At 33.5% G+C, this 15,824-nt stretch overlaps 1 protein-coding gene across 16 annotated transcripts in view; it reads right to left on the bottom strand.

Moving 5' to 3' along the window:
- Positions 1-15,824, bottom strand: part of LOC107226544 (tropomyosin Per a 7.0102) — a 38,930-nt gene that overhangs the window by 7,286 nt on the left and 15,820 nt on the right. For 6 of the 16 annotated variants that reach the window (XM_046744264.1, XM_046744267.1, XM_046744255.1 and 3 more), the window contains 5 exons: positions 10,783-10,916; positions 8,114-8,231; positions 3,317-3,387; positions 1,375-1,450; positions 874-936 (listed from right to left, as the gene is read on the bottom strand). In XM_046744264.1, the coding sequence (XP_046600220.1) occupies positions 874-936; positions 1,375-1,450; positions 3,317-3,387; positions 8,114-8,231; positions 10,783-10,916 (462 nt within the window). Of the gene's footprint in view, positions 1-385; positions 449-853; positions 937-1,374; positions 1,451-2,145; positions 2,217-3,316; positions 3,388-8,113; positions 8,232-8,664; positions 8,783-10,782; positions 10,917-15,824 lie in introns of all 16 variants that reach the window. The other 10 variants (XM_046744265.1, XM_046744256.1, XM_046744269.1 and 7 more) reach the window with 4 other exon arrangements.

Below are 15,824 nucleotides of genomic sequence, written 5' to 3'. Positions count from 1 at the left end.
AGGCAAATTAAAGAAAAAAAATGCATAATATTCTACGTTAGTTGTAAATTGACGGGTCAATTCAATTATTCGCGCAATACATCAGGAATAGCCTTTATTACCTTACTGATTCGGATCGTGTTGCGCAAAATTGCGTTGTAAACAGATTGGGGGGATAGAGGGGGTAGTATAACAATTGACAATCTTAAACGATATTTAATATCGAAAATTAACTTTTGAGTGACTTCGAAAGTATAATAAGATCAAAGAAAAGAGTGAAAATGAAGTTTAATATTAATGACAGAAGAGGGTGAAAGGGAAATTTCCACCACCACCATTATCATCGTCGTCCCCTTACAGAGTCGATAAAGAATAAGTTCTGAAAAGAATAAACCGCGATTCTCACCTCCTTGAGTTGGCTGTCCAATATCTTGACTTGTCCCTCAAACGTTTCCTCCCTCTGTGTCGCCTGGGTTTTTTTTTTTTTTTTTTAGTTAAAACACACCAAAAACAAAGAAAACAAACGCAACGAACTTTAGGGTTAATTTGTCAAATGAGAATATCAACTTATACATGCCGAAGATCTTCTGTATGATCGTCGTTGATAAAAAAAAAAAAAAGAAACATTAGACGCTTGAAAATATCGAGAACAATACTGTACATCTCTTTTTTTATGTGTGTGTGTGTGTATGTATGTCACAGAAGAGCAGGTTGGATATATAATTTCCATATCGATTCTCAAGCGTCCAACTTTCATCGTTATCCATATACATATCGTGACACGTATCATTCGGATTATGAGAGTGTATCGTTAACACTGCACGCATCGGTTAATGTCAAACGTCGATCAAACTGTAAGGCAAGAAATTCAAAAACACTCTTTCGAAAGTCTACCTCCTTTAGACGGGTCGTCAAGGTCTTAATCTGGTTTTTGTACTCCTCCTCGCGTTGGTTTGCCTAACACATCGTAATTGATTAATGTACCATCCTTCGTCAAACATCAAACATATTATTATAATCAACGGGATTTTACAACTCGAATTGTTCTCCTATGACGCGATTCGAAAACGGTTATATCATACTTGTAAAGCCACAATGGATATGCTTGTAAAAATCGCGTTTGTTGTACGGATGACTCATTTACCACTTGGAAATCGACAAGAAATGAATCACCTTTCTACGCCTACAAATCGCGAGAGATAAGTTGAAAAAAAATAAAGGAAATATAACAATTTCAAGATATTACACTAGGTACTATTCGAATCGTTCAACGTGAATCGTCGGTCTTTATCTTTTCCTGTTCAATATTGATAATGAAAAAAAACGGCGCGGTATATTTTCAATTAAATTATCAACAATGAATACGAATGTAAGATCGGACATTGACTCTCTTACCTTTTCTTCGGATACTTCGAGGGACTTCAAGTTGTTACCAACAACGCGAAGTTCTTCTTCCAACTCGACGATCTTTCTGCAAAATTTAAATCGGCCACATTTCACAATTGGGCAATCGGTTAAACTTGTTATCGCTTCGATGATATAAAAATAAATCTATATGTTACCTACAGATATCCGCACACGGCATCGCAACGAACAGTTTGACGCAATGTGAATCGGTAGAAATATAACTTATCGTTAGCTATCTTCGTTGTTCCGGTAATGATCGAACGTTATCTTTGAACGCTTATTATTATTGTGACTCTCGAAACACTTGGAAGAAAGCACAGTACAATTAATTCGGAATACCAATAAAATTGCGCTATTTCAAAACAATTATAAGCATGTATGAAGTGAAAATAATTAATTTCGACTTCAATTTATTAATCAGATTTTTGTCGATATCTTACAGCTGTTCTTTTTTCTGTGTTTCGATTAAATTCAAACCGACCAACGCTCACTTGTATCTTGATAAAAAACTTGGTTTGCGTTATTTTTATTTTATATACGAAAATATCACGTCAAAACGTTCGTCGCAGATTACATGAATAAGAAATCTGAAGAAACTTTCGCTTTGGAAATAAGATATTTTTTTCTTTTTTTTTTTTTTTTTTTTTTTCTTTGGAGGGGCAAAAGAATAATTAATTTGTACACCTATACGGTAGACGAGAGACGTGTAATTACGGAAGCTTTTCTTTTAAATTCGTGCAAGCTGAACGATCTACTTACGATTCGGAGAGCTCAGCCTTTTCCTCGGCACGTTCGAGATCCTGTTCCATCATGACTAGCTTCCTGGCGACCTATATTAAAACAGCCACACGTGTCATGCCAAACAAAACATAATCTTTCTTCTTCTTCTTTTGGGGTTTTTGATTTACGGGCTGGTGGGGGGGGTAATTTTTTCACAACAAAATGTTAGGAGTCGTGCAAAAATTGTAACCAACAAAGTTGAAAAATTTCATGTAAAACTCAGTAATTTGCAAGCAAACGTTGATTTTTACAACGAGTGAAAATGAGTGACAAATATTGTAGCAAAGTTTTTTTCAAATCAATTCGTACCGTTCAGTTACGATAGGTCCGTTAATTTACAGTATGAAAATATGGCGAGATTTTATTTCTTGTACAAAAAGTTTTCAACATTGTGCAGATAAATAAAAAGAGAGTTAAAATTAAAGCTGATTAATTGTGAGTAAAAAATAAAATTCGTCGTCCTCTGGGGCAGCTTCAGGTTTCGTTCTCTGCCATCCTGTCTCATCGACCATTTTTCTGTCTTATATTAATAATCTTACAACAGTAATAAAAGTAATATCTAACGCATTAGTATTTACGATACAATAAAAGTCTGCCATTAATAACACTGACGATTTTCGATATCGTAGGAGTGACATTGAAGAATTCGTAGTGATCAAATTTTTTCAGACATAGACAGAAGAGAATAAATCTCGTACTTAATACAGACATGAAACAAAATTCAGTGTATAATAAACTTAGTTTCATCCGGTCGATCCACGATTTCGAAAATTGTCATGCGTATAAAACAACTGGGAAAAATTGTGAGAAAGAAAAAAGTACAATACAATATTAAACGACTTATCGAATAATAAGATTGTAAGAAAAATAAAGGGAAAAAACAGGTGTACCACTAAAAAAACGATCTCTAGGGGGAGAAAAAAAAAAAAAAAAAAAAAATCACACATGATAGGGAACAAATATAGCGATAATGATGCAAATTGGAGAAAAACGCCAAGACAAACAAATGCAAACTTCACGCGGCGAGCGAGCACACAATTTTGGAAAACCGACACTCTCCGTCTAATCGTATTAGGAAAAAAATTATTTTTCTTTTGTTTTTTGTTTTTTTTTTATTGGGAGCGATAGAGAGAGACAGAAATATGCTTACGACTCTCCAGCCTCGGCACGTTCTTCGGCACGCTCAAGATCGGCCTCAACCATGGCCAATTTACGGGCGACCTGTGTGCGATTAACGGCCATTTTTATTTTCATTACCCGAATTCGTGGGTGTTGAACAAAATGGAGAAGAAAAAAAAAATGTAAAAAAAAATTACGGAACTTTTTTTTTTTGGTCTTTTTTTCACACAAATAGAATTAATCTCGTGTATAAAATCGTTTGAACGTCGACAAGGCGTCTTGTCTATCAAAAAAATGTAAACCAGATTATCAAACAATTACAAGATTCGTTATTAATAATACGTATTACGATAATTATAAGAGCCATTACTGTATTCGTTTCGATATAAAAATTGGAAACGAATTCCTACGAATTATTAATGTCAAAAGTACTATTTCGAAGATGAAAATGCTCTCTACGTATTGAATTTCTTTTTCCCCTTTTTTTTTCCTTGTCAAACATTTCGTTACCGATGAATAAGTAGTTGACTCGACTTCGATCTAATTTTGTTTTTTTTTAATTTTTATTCTTTTTAGTTACGCTTCTAAAAGTAGACAAGACGGTTTCCCGGCGATTTTCAGCAACGTTGTGCGTATCGAGTAGGAAAGAATATTTGAAAAAACGAATCAATCGTCATTATGAGACAATGCAAATGTCAATGTGTTAATTATAGTATATTAACTGTATCTTCTAAGTGATTTTTTTGTTTTCTCCTTTCTTACTCGCAGATAAACACAACAAAGCTCTTGTATGTATACATACATCAACGATTACAATGTGATTAATGCATTTTAGTAATCAACACAACAAATTTTCACTGCGTATATATATATATATATATATATTATGTACGGGAAAAAAAAATCTGTTGCTGTTAGCGCACACTGCGATCTCTCAAGTTTCAAAACTGCATCTGCGTGATCGGTAGTTATACATATATTTGGAAAAATACACCGACGTAAAATATCACGACCTAAAAATAAATACGTGATGATGTTACATTTGACGGTTGAAAGATCGAAAATTCAGATGCGAGAGAGAGAAAAAAATTAAACTCAATAACGGTCAGGAAAAAAAAATAAATAAACAAAATCAAGGGGCAATTTTACGGAGTTACCGAGCTTAAAAATACACTCCAATCTACATGCAAAATTACTATATTATATTAGACATGTATAAAAAATAACGTTAATGAATTATACATTATAAGTGTATATAATGTATAACGTAAAGTGCGTGTTATTATTTGCATCAAGTAATCCACCTATAATATTCATAGTTTAATATGCAATCGAATTCGAAAGCATTGTCGAACACTTGATGACATTTCGATGACCCACCTGCATATTATTATTATTATTATCATTATAAGTTATGATATGAAAATCGACTGTCAAAGTAAAAAAAATATATGTATATAAATAAAATCGAAAAATTTGTAGCCGTTCGTAAAGAAGAAATATTATTTTTACTTGATAATTGTTGTCTTTTTTTTCTTCTCTAATGAGCAATTTTACTTGTTGTCGTTATACCTTGAAAACTGTCATCTTTTGTTATTGTTTAATTACCGGATTTTTTGTTCAACAACGCGATACCGAATTAACCAAATACACTATAGTGCTTTCGGTGACGTATTTTTTACGGCTTCCAACGTGAAAGGAATCGTTGATTCGGGTCTATCGACATCACGTACAATAAGGCTTCTGGATAAATCCTTTCCACGCAATATAATATGTATATCACTGATCATTCAAAGCTATAAGTCAGTACAGAGATAAGAATATCGAAACATGGCATGAATTTTCAATCAATTCTACGAGAAAAATTTTCATTTTTTTTTTTATCTCGTTACGCGACTGATGACCGCTCTGCGTAAAGGCTGCAGGTGAAATCAACCCGGGCAAGATTGGTCTTTGCCCGAAACAAGATTGTTCATTTAATTCGATAAAATTGTTATCAACTTTTTTTTCTTTTAACCTCTGATACTTGTAATTTGTACTCATCGTATATAGGAATTCATTATTCCATTTTTTTTCTTCTACTCATTCCTTCATCATTTTTGTCAACATTTCAATTATTGTAGCTAGGTATCTGGGCGAAGTGAATGCGTATATGATACATATTTATCCTGCGACTCGTCGATCGCTTATTAAAACATTGTCATTACGGTTAAAACAATGGTTTGAATGGTTTACACGTCAAATATTGCGTGTATATAATATATATAATGTATATACAGAATGAATTCCTAACGACTGCACGGTCCGTCGTCTGCTAAAGTTCAATGCGCGCAAGCTACAATTCGAGATCAACTGTTTGCCAGGGTGACCAACCGTCTAACCTCAAAAATTCAAACAACTGACGGCTACATTTGTGCTCAATTCAAAACTGTCAAAATCTTTTAGGTTAGCAACAGTTGGTCGCCCTATCAAACAGCCGCTCTTCGAATGTAACGCGAGCGTACTAAAGTTTAGCAGACGACGGATCAGATGGTCGTTAGAAATTCGCTCTGTGTATACTATACATATAAGTATAATAGGTCTGTATGCGTATATTATACAATGTATTACTCGCCTCTGTATTTAGCGCCCAATGGCACAACATATGATTCCATTAGGCGTTGGATCTCGAAAGCGTGTGAATACGTGAATATCTCGGTACGTCGGGAGATAAAGGATTCGAAAATGACAAAGAAAAAAAAAAAAAACACCGCGGAAAAACTTGCATATTGTAGAAATTGAGCACACGTGTGAACTGATTTTACACAAGATGTTAGCGTCACCGCAGAGGCAAGATCGAAAGGAAATAAAATTAAAGAGCCACGTTATAATTATTTATCTGCGCCCGAAATTGAACACTGACGAAGCACTGTACGTATATATTTACTTTGTTAAAAAAAAAATGTCCATCGTTATTGTTATTTTTTATTTATTTATTTATTTTTTTTTTTTTTTTGCTGTTTTATTATTATTATTATTATCGTTCTATAAGATCAAATTTCCTCTTCGTGACTTTTTTTCAAAAATATTCATGCATCTATGTATTTATAAATAATATTCAATCCTGATTATACGTATTTTCAACGATTGCGAGGTACGTTGTAATTGTATGCAAAAATCAGATGTATGCATAGCTTGACAATTTCGTGTCATGCTATAACGCGGAACAAAATTTTCATATTCATTCGTCTAATAAGAGATAGAAACAATAAAATCATCTTTACATATACATCTATATGTATTATTGCTCTATAGACATTAGGTGACGAAGCTACAGCAGATATCAGAGTGAGGAAATCAATATACTATGAATATTATTTTAATCATTGTTACTATTGTTCTTGGTGTTACTATTATTATTATTATTTTTTTTATACCAACATCCCTAAATACCATCTATTATTATATACAAATTTTTATAAGTATTCAATTGTAATTGATTTAGTTTTATAATCTGTTATTGAAATGAATTAGTTATATTATCATTGTTGTTATTTGTATCAATTATTTATTCGAGTTATAGTGACGCGTCAGATAATTTGAAAAATTACTCTAATTTTCTTTTCTTCCTTTTTTTGTTTCAAGCTATGGTTATACCATATATACGTAACCGTACATATAATATACGTACAGCTAGATCGGAATAGTAAAGCACCATTTTATCGAAATTTTTTCATAATTTTACGTAATTATTTGAATATGTGATTTAATTCGCGAGATAATCGATCTTTTAATATGTATACACATACATATATATATATATATATGTACATATATATAATATGTACATAATTTTATTCACACACGTATAACATTATCACTTTACAACAACAGCCGCGTTGTCATCACGATTTTATGTATATCTATACATAAAAGGGATAATAATTCGCGAACAAGTAGAAACAATTATTAATTGTGATTCTTTTAAAACACAGAAGAAAAAAAAACGTACATAAAAACCTTCAGGTTCACTAATTGATTGATTTAATGATTCTCTATCGATAACGAGAGGAAAGGAATTGAAAACACGATGTCCAGAAAGAAATGAACATTTTTTTTAAACAAACATATCAAAGCTGCACGATTTTTTAACCGGTTTAAAAATTTTTATTTTATCACTTGGATTCGTTATCGACGTTCCGAATGCCCGTATAACATTTAATATTTGGCACACCTGAGATTTATACAACGAATTTATCAATCGCGCACATCAATTTTCTCCACAATTCACGACTCGTTACTGTCATCGTCGCATACAACAAATATACAACACAGGGAAACTTTTTCAAGTATCCATGCCGTCGCTGTTTGTCATCATTTCACGAATTATGGGTGTATATATGCATAATATATACATATGTTTCAGAGTCATCGACGAACGTAATTCTTGGTGAAAAATTATCACGTGTCAAATTTTGCCAACTTCAATATTACATGTATACATACGAGTAACGATATTCGTTTATCGGTTTACTACGTATATATGTATACATATATATATATCATACATATACGGTTATATACGTGAAATTCGATTACGATCTGCATGTAATCGGTCGACGATCATCATCATTATCGTCGTCGTCGTCGTCATCGTAATCAAGAACAAGTGTAAATTATAGAGGGAAAACAAAAAAAAAAAAAAATCATTGTTCACAAGAAAAAAAAAAAATGTAGACACAGCGAACACAAGGCAAGTTATTACAGGGTTATTATTAGGCACTTTTAATATCGGCTAAGAACCACCACTGCAGTCACTAGTGATTGGCGTAGTGATTGGTTCCCGAACCTCATCGTATTTCTTGTCGGCTTCTTCAGCGAGGAATCTAGCCTCCTTGAGTTGATTTTCAAGCGCGTCCATACGCTCCTCATCGGCCAAACTGCGGTTCTCAAGAACCTTGCGGGCGCTTTATACATATCGGACGGGAAAATAAAATTTACAATTATAAAAATGATAATTACACGAGTACAATACATATAATATGTATATATACGTGGAAGAGAGAAATCATATGACATCTCTTTCGTCGTTCCGCTCAGCTCACCGCCGTTTCATTTTTTTTTTTTTTTTTTTTTACCTGTGTGACAAACATTTAGACAGCCTTGATTTTCAATTTCTCTCGAGTAAAAAAATCCTAGCGTTTTTTTTCGATTTTTTGTTTATTTGTTTTTAGTTATTTCTTTACAATCCATGGCACCCGCATTATTGCACAAACAAATAGCAGATATTATTCATGAAACGAGATGAAAATCAAAGCTCTCTGACAACAACAAAAAAATGTACCGTGAATGTTTTTTTCATTTTCTTTTTTTTTTTTTTTTCTCGTATCCAAGACCCACCTCTTCGTATTTTTTATCGGCCTCTTCAGCAATCAGTTTAGCCTGGGCCAGTTGTTGTTCCAATAAGGACACGCGGTCATCCTCCATGTTGGTACGATTTTCAAGGGCCTTCCGTATCCTGATAATTTTTTTTTTTCATATTTTTGTTGTTTTTTTTTCCCCTCTCTTCCCCCCACCCCTCTACCGTTCGCAACGTTCGATTTTATTGAAAGAATGAGAGCCTGAACCTGTTTTCTCAACAAAATTCCGATAAACTTTATGTACTTTCGTGTAATATAATATTGCAATTACGGTAAATTAAACGAAGAATTTTCGAAGATCAATAAATAAGTGAATTCTCAAGACTTGTTCTCGGAGCTCTGACTTGAACGATTTGAATGGTTTGATGATACGAATAATAATTAAAAAAAAAGTACGCCCGTAACTTCTAATAATTCTAGACGGTATAATTTACGTACTTAATATACGTGAGATGAATATTGCACCGGAGATACCGGAATTTGCGCGCCTACGAGTTGCGCGTATATGAATTGTGTATTTGGCAATTCTTCGTGCGTTTAATGTGTGTGTGTGTGTGTGCGTGTGTGTATTTCAAGTACCTAATGTCGCTCATTCTTTCAACGTGCTGTAATAATCTCGTGACGTGTATTCTAAAGGGGGGAATATGACATCATCCCCCCAGAGTGCAAAAAAAAAAAAACAAATCGTGTCACAGCAAATTCTTATCTATATGTATATATCGTTATATAGGTACGTAACAACGTAATAATTAATCATGTAAATATATAAGTTATGTGTTAAATAAGGCGATACGTATACGGTTTTTTTTTTTTTTTCTTTCTTTCTTTGGCAGTATAACGAGTATATAAATGCTCAGATGAGATTTGACAATTGTAATCGCATATTGTAACGTTTGATAGAAAGATTGACTCGGATATCGATAATAAAATAGGCCGGCGATCGTTAATTAACTGATTTGTGGCAAAAAAGAAGAAAAAAAAAAATACGGAACCCCGTAATTACAGTAAAGTAATAATAATCTGACAGTGATAATCATAATCTGCACAAGAATATACCAACTTCCCCCCCACTTTATTATATAATACGACAAGTGGCATTGATAATTTTGTGTTTTTCGACGCAATTACATTTGTAAATCTGCAATATTTCGTGCCTTCAGTCACTACGCGCTTATAAAATTTATTTGCAATTTTATAAATTAAATTTGCCAAAATTTACTCGTAAACAAAACTTGAAAGTCGTACGATTTTCATAATCACATGTATCTTGAATTCATACCTTATTTTTTCATTGTGTTATTATACGCACACGTCGTAAAGTTTCGTTAATATAATTCAATGGCTTCATAAGCGCACGAAATAATAAAATTGAGCTTTATCATATACACGTTACAGGTACTTTGATCATTCAAATTGTTTTGGAAACATTTATTTTTTTCCTTCTCTCAAAAATAATCTTACACGTGATATTTATCAGTGTAAAAAATTGAAATTATTCACCAATGCAGTATAATTTTCATATAGACTATAATTATTTTTGGAAGTGTCGAAAACTTTCTCTGAAATTTTGCTTCGACAAGCATTATATATATATATATATATGTATACATTTGTAAGGCGTAAAACGAGTTTGAGTATAATTTAAAAATTGATAATAATCGATGAAGTAGAATATAACATTAATAAATTTCGCGTCCAAATAAATTACGATTAATTATACTCGATAAATAGTGATTGCAAAAAGTTCGGACAAATTACCCAGTCACTCATCATGGTCAGCCTGCAGCGAAAAGAAGGTCCTTTAAAATTTTACAACAATGTATAATAAAAAATCTCGGATTGGACGCGAAATCATTTGTTTTTTGAACAAATCGAGTATTAAGAATCGATGATTCGTTATTCACGTTGCCATTACGTGTGTGTACGTGTGTAAGTTATTTCAAGAGAGAAGAAAAAAAAAAGCAAAATAGTTATAAAATATTTATATATATATACATATATAATTATAATATTATAATATATATATATATATATAGATACGTGTTTGTCTGCATATGTAAATATACTCATTAGATTGGACTTTCTATAAAACTCTTACCGCTCGCTTTCATCGGCGGCCTGAGATGCCTCGGCCAACTTGGCGGTGGCAGTTGCAAGACGTTCCTCTGACCTCTCCAAATCTTCCTCAAGCAGCTGGATGCGACGGTTGAGAGCCGCGACTTCGGATTCGGCCTGAAACACGAGGTGAAAATAAAAACGTCGAGATTAGCATTCTTCGCAATAAGGAAAAATGTTCTTTTTTTTTAACCTTTAAACTTGATCGCATCTGTAAGATTCAGCTGAAGTTTCTCAATGCAATCAAAGTATATTTAATAATCGTATCTAGTAATATACTTTTATTTTGTTTCAATTAATTCATTAAAAGAGCAGAGTCACATTTTTTACATTTCAGACAAACTTTTTCTTTTCTTTTTTGTCTATCTTGCGATGAAATTATCCAAAGATTAGATTCAGTAATTGAAACGATGATGTCATGGACGTTTGTGCGGTAAAAAAAATGTCGCTATAATTAATTAAACATGATATTGTACGCTATTATTGTACACGAATTATTGGTACATTATATAATACGCATGTATCATGCCGGATGTAAAATATGTATGGATAAGCTGTGCGTGTCGTGATCTATATAATTGAATCATCATTCATCATGTGATTAAGCAAGAGCTCCCAAATAAAATATTATAAACAATGCCTTCGTGCAATTTAACGATTGAGAATCGTCGATTTAACTCTAACAACTTTTATAACCGCGCAAGTTCACAAATATACCGTCAAGAGTCACATTAATTCAGATATCCGGACTTTTTGTTGGTCATAAGGTGCATGAATAATTATAAAATCGTTTTTTTTTTCTCGTCCTCTCGTTGATTTCAAGGAATTGAATACTTTCTCTTGACGCATACTTGAACGTCTACAGAGACCGAATTTTCAGTTCCGGATGAGCAACCAAATGGGAAAACAAACCATTTTCAAACACAAATATACGGCCTAAAAAAATATACCATACGACGAAGAGTGTCATTTATTTATAGACTTTTTCTTATTTTTAGTTTTTTTATTTTTATTTTTTTACATGTGATTTTAGAAATAGTGACGAAAAGACCAGAAACATTCGCAACATTTACTTAACGTGTTACATAATTGACATTAACACACAGCTCAATAATGACCGGGAAGAATTTTTCTTTCGAGAAACGTAAGAATAAATATTGAAATTTTCAATAAATTCCAAGCACAAGGCAAAGGATATAATTGTTTTGCTTAATATAAATATTTACACCGAGATTGCTGAGACACGAGAAATGTGCCCAATTTTTATTTCTTAAACGTCCGCGGATACGAAAATTGAAAAGTAAATATTGAAAAATAAATTTAAAAGAAAATGACAAACAACTGTCATTGAATTTCCTCCGAATCGAATGACAATGGCGAAAGACGCTCGAGGAAGGCGCGTGATCTGCTTAAGAATTACAATTAATGTATGTCCAGTCCCCAATATATGTATATATACATAGTTATACAAATTGAAAAAAAGAAAAAGAGAGACGCCTTGAATTCTTACATTGCATAGCCTCAGCTACATACGTCGTTCCACTAATGGAAAAGAAATTTGTATGACATTATACAATGATAAAAAATACGGGGAAAATAATAATGTTCTTTTAATGTATCCCGCGGTATTTTATTTCTGTGTCATACATAATTCCGTGAAGTATATATCGTCATACATTATAAAACGAGGCATGGTTGAAATTCCTAATTTGAAAAGTTCCGAAAGCGCCAAATTCCGAATTCTTTGGTGGCGAAAATTGGAGTAAAGAAATCAAACTTTGACGAAACATCAAAGTTTCGAATGGTCCGAAACCCGACGCTCAAAGTTCCGAAAGGACGTCAAAGTTTCGAAACTGCAATAATGAAAAAATTGTAAAATCTGAAACATCGAAATTCCGAATGATCGAAGTTATTTAGTTCTGTGAATTTCAGGCTTGGTGAAACTTCACCACTTTGATATTTCTACGTTCAGAATCCTGATTTTCGTTTTTTTCTGATTTTTTACACCCACTCGTTGAGTAAAACACGCCGTGTACGTATGTTTTAATTTTTGAAATTTTACTCTACCGAAACTTTATTTTTCGGAATTTTTCTCTATCGGAACTTTACTTTTCGGCATTTTGCTCTATCGTAACTTGAATTTTCAGAATTTTGCATTTCGGAACCTTGAGCCGTCGGGTTTCCGACCATTCGAAACTTCATCATTTCGTAAAAGTTAGATTTCTTTACTTCAAATTTCGCCACCAAATAATTCGGAATTAGGAGCTTTCGGTACTTTTCAAATTGTAAACTTCATTCCCGCCCCCGTTAAACTTAAGAAATTTTTCGACGAAAGTTTCAATACATAAGTCGATACCAAAGTTCGTTTTTCTTCCTTCCCAAATTCGCGCGAGGAGGCGGAGGACTGTATTTTCTATCCTCATTCAATTACTTAGTCAAAATTCCAGCTCCTCTTTCACGAAAGAAGCGTCAAATCATAAGACAAGAGACGTTTGGACATACAATTAAAATTCATAAAATTATATCCCCGACATTATAACGGCTGCACCGTAAAAAAAACACATACGTCCGTCATCAACCACCGACTGTCTATTCGACGTTACATCAGTTTCGCATGGAAGTCAGTGTCAGTGTCAGAATCGTTGATCCCATCACTCACTGTCTTCCTTTCCGTCATCTGCACGGCAGTGGGTACAGAAGAATCGATAATAACACATCAACGATCAGTGATCACGGTGTGACCAATCTGTATGCGAAGCCCGGACGTCCGGCTCGGAAACTCGGCTACACTTTATAGACGTACAGACAGACTAGACTGTATACGTGCGTTTTTTATTTCCTCCTCTTTTTTCCCTTCGTCTATGCAGTAACGAGTTTTATACATAATGTATGCGACGCACACGACGGATTATTTTTCGTGGGATTCGGTGGAAACGCGTAACGAAGGGACGATTTATTCACGTGTTCGAACGCAGTATGCAGCAAGGTGCGCCCGGCTTTTTCAATATCCACGCATGAAAACCCCACGATACAGTACATTTTACGCAACGCAACGCCACGCCACGTCAAGTCACGTCACGCAGGTGCGTCACTATTACAATTAGTCGGACAATTTACAATTAATTGACGAAATAGGTTTCGCTGCACCCACAATTCGAATCTGTACGGTATTGTAATTCGATTTTCTTTGTTTTTCCAAAACAAAAAAACGGATAAGCTCTCGAAAAATCATTTTCTCAGTATCAAGTATAACGTTAGAATTGGAAAATTACAAATTCGATCAAGTAAAATTGTAAACCCTGTTACAAATTTACACGGAATAGTATACAATGTATATGATATAACCGAACATTCTTCAGGCGTTATTCTTAATTTATTTGCGTACTAGCAGCCAGTCGCGACTTCACTCGCGTAATATGAAAATTCTTTTCGGAGAAACAAAAATCGCTTACAGTTAAGAATATTTTAATGAAGACGGATAATATCTGACCTAACCTAGAACTGAACCGAATCGAGTCGAACCAAACCAAACCGAACCGAACCGAACCGAACCTAACCTAACCTCTATCTATAAAAGTTTAGTCGGCGTTCGCATAAGTGAATAATCCTGTTCCGACTTGGCTTACAAATACATCGTTACTTCTCCGAAACTATCAATCTGGTAGTGACTTTGTAGCTATTCACAGGAAAAAAAGAATCAAAATCGAAAATACGCTCATTTGTTGAAACGACTCGCGCGCCAACTATTGTAAAATGGTTGTACCAATTCAGAAAACTTCGCAGGCGTGCGCACAACTCCCCAAAGTTTCATCACGATCGGCGATCGGAAGAACGGTATAGAAATATGCATACGGTACAAACAGACATAATATATAACGATATGTATATAAATAAAAAAAATTGCTATAAATATATATATACATATATATATATAATATAATACACATCGCGCACAATATCCAATTTTGTACCTCAGTTGATTAATTAATTAATTCGTTAAATGATTGACCCTATTTTTATAATTCAATTATAGAAATAATTAACGAATTCTAGCTAAATACACGGTATTGTAATGTGTATACTCGCAAATCATGTGCAATTAAAGAAAAATAACAAGTTATTTTGTTAGAAGAGGATACCGAAAGCTAGGCGGTATGCCTAGTACACAGGTATACAGCGGTATACAGGATACCGTATTACACTCCTTGATATACAGATATATATAATATATGGTTATAAATTATGCATTTCGCCACCGCAGAGACGCCATATCCTTTCCTCATCCTGCATCGTCAGACATAGACGTCATATATAATTGCAGTATAATTGCTACCGTGAAGAACTTCGTCGTGAAAAAGTATATCCAAACACGGCAAGTGCATCATTGTGAAGTTAGTAACGTTATCGTAACGATTCATGCTGAGGAAGAATCGTGACTTTGCAATTTTTCAAGTGTTTGAAATTCAGCCAACCGTAATAGAATAATAGTTCCTTCAAAATCATTGTTAAAATAAGAAAATACACATTTTTTTTCTCTACCTTTCGTTACGATAACGTTACTAACTTGTCAAGGTGTGAAATATAAAATAGAAAATATTTTTCATTCGTAGAAAAATTTTTCATGCGAAGAATCGCGGAGAAGTAACAAACGGAGTCAATGCGAGTCTTCGACCTCGAATTATACGTACGCAGGTACCTGTAGTCGTTGTAAACGCCTATAGTATAATAAACATACCGGTTCCTTGTAGGTATGTACATATAATATAATAGATAGGCGGACCAGGGGTGAACGCAAGATAAAGATCGATGTAGCAAAAAGAAATAAAAATAAAAATAGACAAATAGGAATTTAGCCTTGAACTCCATATTAGTCTCAACTCTTGTACAGTACAAAACAACGCCATCTATAATTATATACCTATCTATATCATTGACTATATATATATATATATATATTAATCTTACACAGTGACCGAAAAATATTACTTTACAGATCTCGGTACAAGACGGAAATTAGTTATTTAA

The sequence above is a fragment of the Neodiprion lecontei genome, chromosome 6, assembly GCF_021901455.1.
Source record: "Neodiprion lecontei isolate iyNeoLeco1 chromosome 6, iyNeoLeco1.1, whole genome shotgun sequence".
Lineage (NCBI taxonomy): Eukaryota > Metazoa > Arthropoda > Insecta > Hymenoptera > Diprionidae > Neodiprion > Neodiprion lecontei.
This window is presented reverse-complemented; position numbering and strand designations above follow the sequence as displayed.